The sequence below is a fragment of the Myotis lucifugus genome, unplaced genomic scaffold, assembly GCF_000147115.1.
Source record: "Myotis lucifugus unplaced genomic scaffold, Myoluc2.0 scaffold_91, whole genome shotgun sequence".
Lineage (NCBI taxonomy): Eukaryota > Metazoa > Chordata > Mammalia > Chiroptera > Vespertilionidae > Myotis > Myotis lucifugus.
In genome coordinates this window covers 2,948,089-2,954,329 of record NW_005871139.1, presented here as the reverse complement: position 1 = coordinate 2,954,329, position 6,241 = coordinate 2,948,089, and the positions used below count along the sequence as shown (strand labels likewise).

The 6,241-nt window shown below is 47.4% G+C and overlaps 1 protein-coding gene across 1 annotated transcript; it reads left to right on the top strand.

Annotated features, from left to right (window-relative positions):
- The first annotated feature begins 1,919 nt into the window (after positions 1-1,919).
- RHEBL1 (RHEB like 1) lies at positions 1,920-5,888 on the top strand. The gene is made up of 8 exons (XM_006091512.2): positions 1,920-2,210; positions 2,817-2,888; positions 3,260-3,327; positions 3,602-3,684; positions 4,002-4,058; positions 4,259-4,306; positions 5,147-5,228; positions 5,387-5,888. Exons 1-8 carry the CDS (start codon positions 2,159-2,161, stop codon positions 5,474-5,476), a joined length of 552 nt encoding a protein of 183 aa, XP_006091574.1. The 5' UTR covers positions 1,920-2,158; the 3' UTR covers positions 5,477-5,888.
- The last annotated feature ends 353 nt before the right edge of the window (positions 5,889-6,241 follow it).

The following is a 6,241-nucleotide window of genomic DNA, read 5'->3' as shown; positions in this document are numbered from 1 at the left end:
GTTGTTTGATAAGTATTTGTTGATGAATGAATTAATAATACCAATTATCAACCATAGGGCTTTTCTGAATATTAAATGAGATAACAATGAAATGCACCTGGCACAATGTAAAACTCTCTGTAAATATAGGTGTTTTCTTTTCCTCACCTCCTGTATCCAATTCTTTAGCAAGTCATCTTGACCTCAGCCTCAGAACATATCTGAAATTCTTACTTCATTCATTTCTACCACTCTAGGCAAGCCACCCTCACCTTTCACCTGGACTACAAGTGACAGTCTGTAGCTGATCTCCTTGCTTTTCCGCTTGCTCCTATCCCTCTCAAACCCCAAAGCATTCTCCACAGTGAGGGCGATTTTTAAAAACAAAATTCAGATTATGTCTTGCCTCAACTTAAACATCATCAACAGCTTTCTAGGTACTAGAATTAGCCCAAACTCCTTTATATGGCCTGGTCCCTGCCATCCTCTTAGGCTTCATCTGCTTTAGGTTGGCTGGTCTTCTCTCCCTTCCCTTCCCTTCCCTTCCCTTCCCTTACCTTCCCTTACCTTCCCTTCCCTTCCCTTCCCTTCCCTTTCCTCCCCTCTCCTCCCCTTCTCTCCTTTCCCCTCCCCTTCCCTCCCTTCCCCTCCCCTGGCATGACTCAGTAGTTGAGCATTGACCTATGAACCAGGAGGTCATGGTTCAAGTCCCCGGGTCAGGGTACATTCCCAGGTAGCGGGCTCAATCCCCAGTGTTGAGTTTAAAATATATTTTAAAAAGTATCACTGGTCTAAAATGGTCATTTCTTATTACACTACCTTTTACAGCACTTAATACTACCTAATGTTTCCTTGTTTATGTTTGTCTCTTACCAACTAGGTATTGTTTTTTTAATACATAACATTTTATTTTATTTTTATATATTTTTATTGATTTCAGAGAAGAAGGGAAAGGGAGAGATAGAAACATCAATGATGAGAGAGAATCATTGATTGGCTGCCTCCAACTGGGGGCCGAGCCCAACCGGGGCATGTGCCCTTGACTGGGATGGAACCTGAGACCCTTCAGTCCGCAGGCCGATGCTCTATCCACTGAGCCAAACCGGCTGGGACCCAACTAGGTCCAACTAGTTTTATGTTTCATGAGCACAGAAACCTTGTTTGTCATATTCATCACTCTATCCCCAAAGCTAGAGCAATGCCTGGAACATATAGTATATGCTTAATAACTATTTGTTGAATAAATAAATGTTGATTATGATGATGACAACGAAACCTCGAAAGACCTGGCCATAAATTCTAACAATTTTCCCAAGAATAATAATTGCAGTTCCGAAGTTAGATCCTGGAAGACAGTGGAAACCTGACAATAAAAGATCTGGGGGCCCTGACCGGTTTGGCTCAGTGGATAGAGCATCGGCCTGCGGACTGAAGGGTCCCGGGTTTGATTCCGGTCAAGGGCATGTACCTGGGTGGCGGGCACTTCCCCAGTAGGGGGTGTGCAGGAGGCAGCTGATGATGTTTCTCTCTCATCTCTGTAAAAACATCAATTAAAAAAATATAATAAAAAGATCTGGGGCAGAAGGCTGGGGGAAGCAGAGGGAATATATTAGAACTTTGGCCTTTTTTCCCTATTCAAGGACCCCAGATACCTTGCAAAAGGAAGGCCTAGAATCTTTTGATCAGAAATTCCAGGCCAGCCACAATAGATGTTTTTTATCCATGATTCTTCGCAGCCACTTTTGCTAAGTCGCAAATACGCAAACACCTCTAGGACCCTGGGTTCCTTTCTGTTTCTTTATGAATGAACCGGCTCTAGTCTGCGCACGCGCAGCTCCTGGTTCTCCCGCTACACGTGAGGCCCACCCTTTCCTCCTGCTGGTGGCCCCACCCTAATCTTTTCTAATAGACCAATGGCGAGCGGTCTGGGGGGCGGAGCCCGGCGCGACGCGGCACAGTAGTTCTCCGGCGCGCCTCTCCCTCGCTTTAGTCGTGCTGTGTTGTGATCACGTGGCGAGCTCCGGGCGCGGCGCTTGTTTTGGTTTCTCTCTAGCTTGCCCCTGGCACCTTCGAGAGAGCTTTTCTGTGCCAGTTGCTGCATCTGTCTACACTGTGACCTCCTCTTTTTAGGGCTTTCCCAGCCCGCAGTTCTGCAAGCCCTTCGGGGCCGACCCCTGCCATGCCGCTAGTCCGCTATAGGAAGGTGGTCATCCTCGGGTACCGCTCTGTAGGTGAGTCTCCGCCCTGGGGAGAGCATGGACGCACCGCTGCTTTGTGGCCAGAGGAGGCGCGCTGCCGCGGGAACGCGACTAGGGAGGAATGGTGGCATCCTTAGAAAGGAGATGTAGAGCGAGGATTGAAAGGATATTGGAGGAAAGCCTGGGGTGGTGATAGTGTGTGGAGGGCTGCAGGAAGCGGAATATGTAAGGGTTAATATGAACTTGGCTATAGGAATACCGGGGTGGTCTCCGGCATTAGTCTTGGGGGTAGAGGTGGGGTCAGCGTTTGATGACAGGGCGTGGTCTGTGTTGGGTAAGTCGCAGGTGGCCGGGTGCGGGGCAGACTTGATCCTAGGGAATCTCGGAAATTCCCAGGGGTGGGGTGGGGAAAGGAGACTGGAAAGGCTTCCTTGCGGGGCTACTGAATGCATCCGGTGGCCAAGGTGCAGAGACCCAGGGCGAAAAGAGGGTTGAGGGTAGGCTAAGGGAAAGTATTGCATGGGGCATTCACAGGCTAGGGTGCTAATTTGGGGTCCCCTTTACTCCTGGGCTACAGCCCAAAAGGACAGAGGGTGTGAATGTAGATAGCTGATTGAATACTACCACTGCTTTCCACAGGGAAGACATCTTTGGCACATCAATTTGTGGAGGGCGAGTTCTTGGAAGGCTATGATCCTACAGTGGATAATAGTGAGTGAACTTCTCCCTGGGGGGTGGGTGGTGAGGGAGGGCTTGGGTGCTCCACCCAGCTCCATAATAGGGGATTATCCTGATGCCAAGGAATAATTTAATCATATTATTTGATTAGGCATTAAATCTAATCTCTTCTCTAGCAATCCTTTCTATGAGTGGAGCCAGGGTGTGGATTTTGCAAGATACTGAGTCCAGAATGGTGCAGATGTAGACAATAAGAATCTTAACATTTTCTCTCCAGTTTCCTGGAGAGCTCTCTGGACCTAGTCCATCTATGTCTCCCCCACCCCCCGGAGTTAAAAATGTATCGGGGTTCACATCGCTAGCCCTTCAAAGCACCTCACAGTCAAGTTTTCTTTTCTTTACAGCTTACAGCAAGATAGTGACTCTTGGCAAAGACGAGTTTCACCTCCACCTGGTGGACACAGCAGGGCAGGTACTAATTTGGGGTAGGGTATCTAAATGTGGTAGTTCAGTCCTGAGAGATGAAATCTGGTAGCCTCTGTGGTTCATTTATAAATTAGTATTAAAAGAAAAGCATTTTAGCATCTGGTAGTGGGTAGCACTCATTGGAGCTACTCGATAAATACTTGATGAATAAAAGTGAATGGAATAGGGAGTCCTCCAGGGAGGGTACCAGGATACAGTCCACCAACCTTTGTCATCTGAGTATTATGGATCTAGGTATTGATATTTCTTTTTCTTATCAGGATGAGTACAGCATTCTGCCCTATTCATTCATCATTGGGGTCCATGGTTATGTGCTTGTGTATTCTGTCACCTCTCTGCATAGGTAAGTGACCAAGGTTGGGAGTAGGGGACTTTTGAGGATCTGAGGGTTATGGTTCATTTCTTCTTCTTTTTTTAAAAATTAAATCCTTATTATTGAAAGTACTACATATGTCCCCCCTTTTCCCCCATTGACTCGTCTAGTCCACCTCCACCCTCCCCCCGCCCCCCCGACCCAGGCCTTCACCATCCTATTGTCTGTGTCCATGGTTATACATATATGCATACAAGTTCTTTGGTTGATCTCTTCCCACTCACCCACCTCCCCCGCCTTCCCTCTGAGATTACGCAGTCTGATAGCTACATTTCTTGTGTTTAAAGCTTCCACGTCATTGAGAATCTGTACCAAAAGCTACATGAAGGCCATGGGAAAACTCGGTAAGTGGACCTAGGGAATAGAGACATAATGTGGATACTGCAGCATGGGAGAGAGCAGAAGGGAATTCTGGTTTAAGTTAGAGAGGAGGCTGGGACTAGATCCTGTCTGGTCTGATGGGGAGGTCCAGCCCTGATGTGAAGGAGGTTGGGGTCCATGGGCAGTTGGAGGGGATCCTGTAGTAACTATTGTTTCCTCACAGGCTGCCGGTGGTGCTAGTGGGGAACAAGGCAGATCTCTCTCCAGACAGGTATGGTAATCTCTGCAGCTCAAGATGAAGGAAAGTAAGCTGGGCTAGAAATCAGTCAGGGTCTAGTCCTGGCTCTGCCACTGACTTGAACCAAGTCATTTCACCTCTTTTTGTTTCTAACTTGAAGGTTAAGATATAACTCTTCTGTTGCAAAAGCTATAATTTCATATTTCAAGCCTTAGTTCCAGGCTTCTTTGTTTTACTTATATTTTCTCCTTCCCCAACCCTCCTTCTAAATCTTGGAAGTGGGATGGGTTAGAAGATGTCTAGATTCTATAAAGATTTTGCAGTTCTGGCCAGTATTGCTCAGTTGTTAGAGCATCGGCCCTCAGACCCAAGGGTTGTGGGTTCAATTCCCAGTGAAAGGCACGTACCTTGGTTCGATCCCTGCCCAGTCAGGACAGGTGTAGGAGGCAACCAATTAATGTGTCTCATGTGTCTCATATGTCTCTCATTGGTTTCTTTCTCTCTTTGTCCCCCTTCCCCTTCCCCTCCCTCCCTCTCTTCCACTCTCTCTAAAAGTCAATGAAAAAAATATCCTCACGTGAGGATTAAAAAAAAAAAAAAGCCCTAGCTGGTTTGGCTCAGTGGATAGAGTGTCGGCCTGCAGACTGAAGAGTCCCAGGTTCAATTCCAGTCAAGGGCACATACCCAGTTTGCGGGCTTGATCCCCAATAAGGGGCGTGCAGGAGGCAGCCAATCAATGATTCTCTCTCATCATTGATGTTTCTATCTCTCCTCTCTCTCAATATATATTTTTTAAATTAAAAAAAGAAAGATTTTGCAGAGAACATGAGGACATTGCTATCTTCCATCTTCATGTCCCAAATTTGCTTCCAGGGAGGTCCAGGCAATTGAAGGGAAGAAGTTGGCAGAGTCATGGGGTGCGACATTCATGGAGTCATCTGCTCGAGAGAATCAGGTGCTGGGTCTGAAAATTAGGAAGATGGTGGCAGTGTTTTTTTCTTATGGAAGTGCTTGGTGGTGGGGATGGTGGAGAGTGGGGTATTCACCTCAAGAGCTGGGTGATACTATTGGCAATGAACTAACTTTTTTGCCCTGAATCTCTCTCCCGTGCAGCTGACTCAAGGCATCTTCACCAAAGTCATCCAGGAGATTGCCCGTGTGGAGAATTCCTACGGGCAAGAGCGCCGCTGCAGTCTCATGTGAACCCTCAAGCATGGGGTAGCTGCCTGGATTCTTCCCCTGGCACTTGCCAGGCCACAGTGGGGGCAGGTCCTCAGGACTTCACGGGTATGGTTGCCAGCTGTGTCCCTGGCTCTCTGGGCACACAGTAATGGTACCCTTACATTTGCACACTTTCCCCAGGCTCCAGTGGCCTGGTTGTCAATGTTTACAAAGGGGCAAGGATGTCTAATGGGCCCTGGCCTCTGTTTTTGCTAAATGAATTCTTATAACCTGCAGGGTTGCGATATGAGTCCTGGGTATTCAGGACCCAGTCTCCTATGTAGGTTTTGGATGTTGGCTGGGTGAAGGGAGTTAGGGACTCCAGAAGTGGAGCTAGCTCCCTGGGGTGACAATGTATATATGCAAATAAACTGAGAAATCTTTTTGTAGTTGACTTCTCTGTATATGGGAGAACACAGCGACAATATCTCATTTTCCAAGGATTGATGACTGTGGTCTTTGGTGAGGATTCAGGGCTAATTTCTTTCCTCCTACCTTGTTCCTATTCCTTACTTCTCACTCATTCAGGACCATTACCCTAAGACTTCCTTTACAGGTACCATTTGGCTGCCACACCCATCCAAGTTTGTAGGCTCCCAAGAGCACCTTAACTACAGAAACACTACCCTCTAGTGGCCAGCTGCCACAACTGACCTAGCTTCTCTCCTGGGCCTTGGCATTTGCTGGAACTCGGAGAGAAGGTAGGATTTGGGGAAGAGGAAGGAAGCCCCTCATTCCTAATGATGT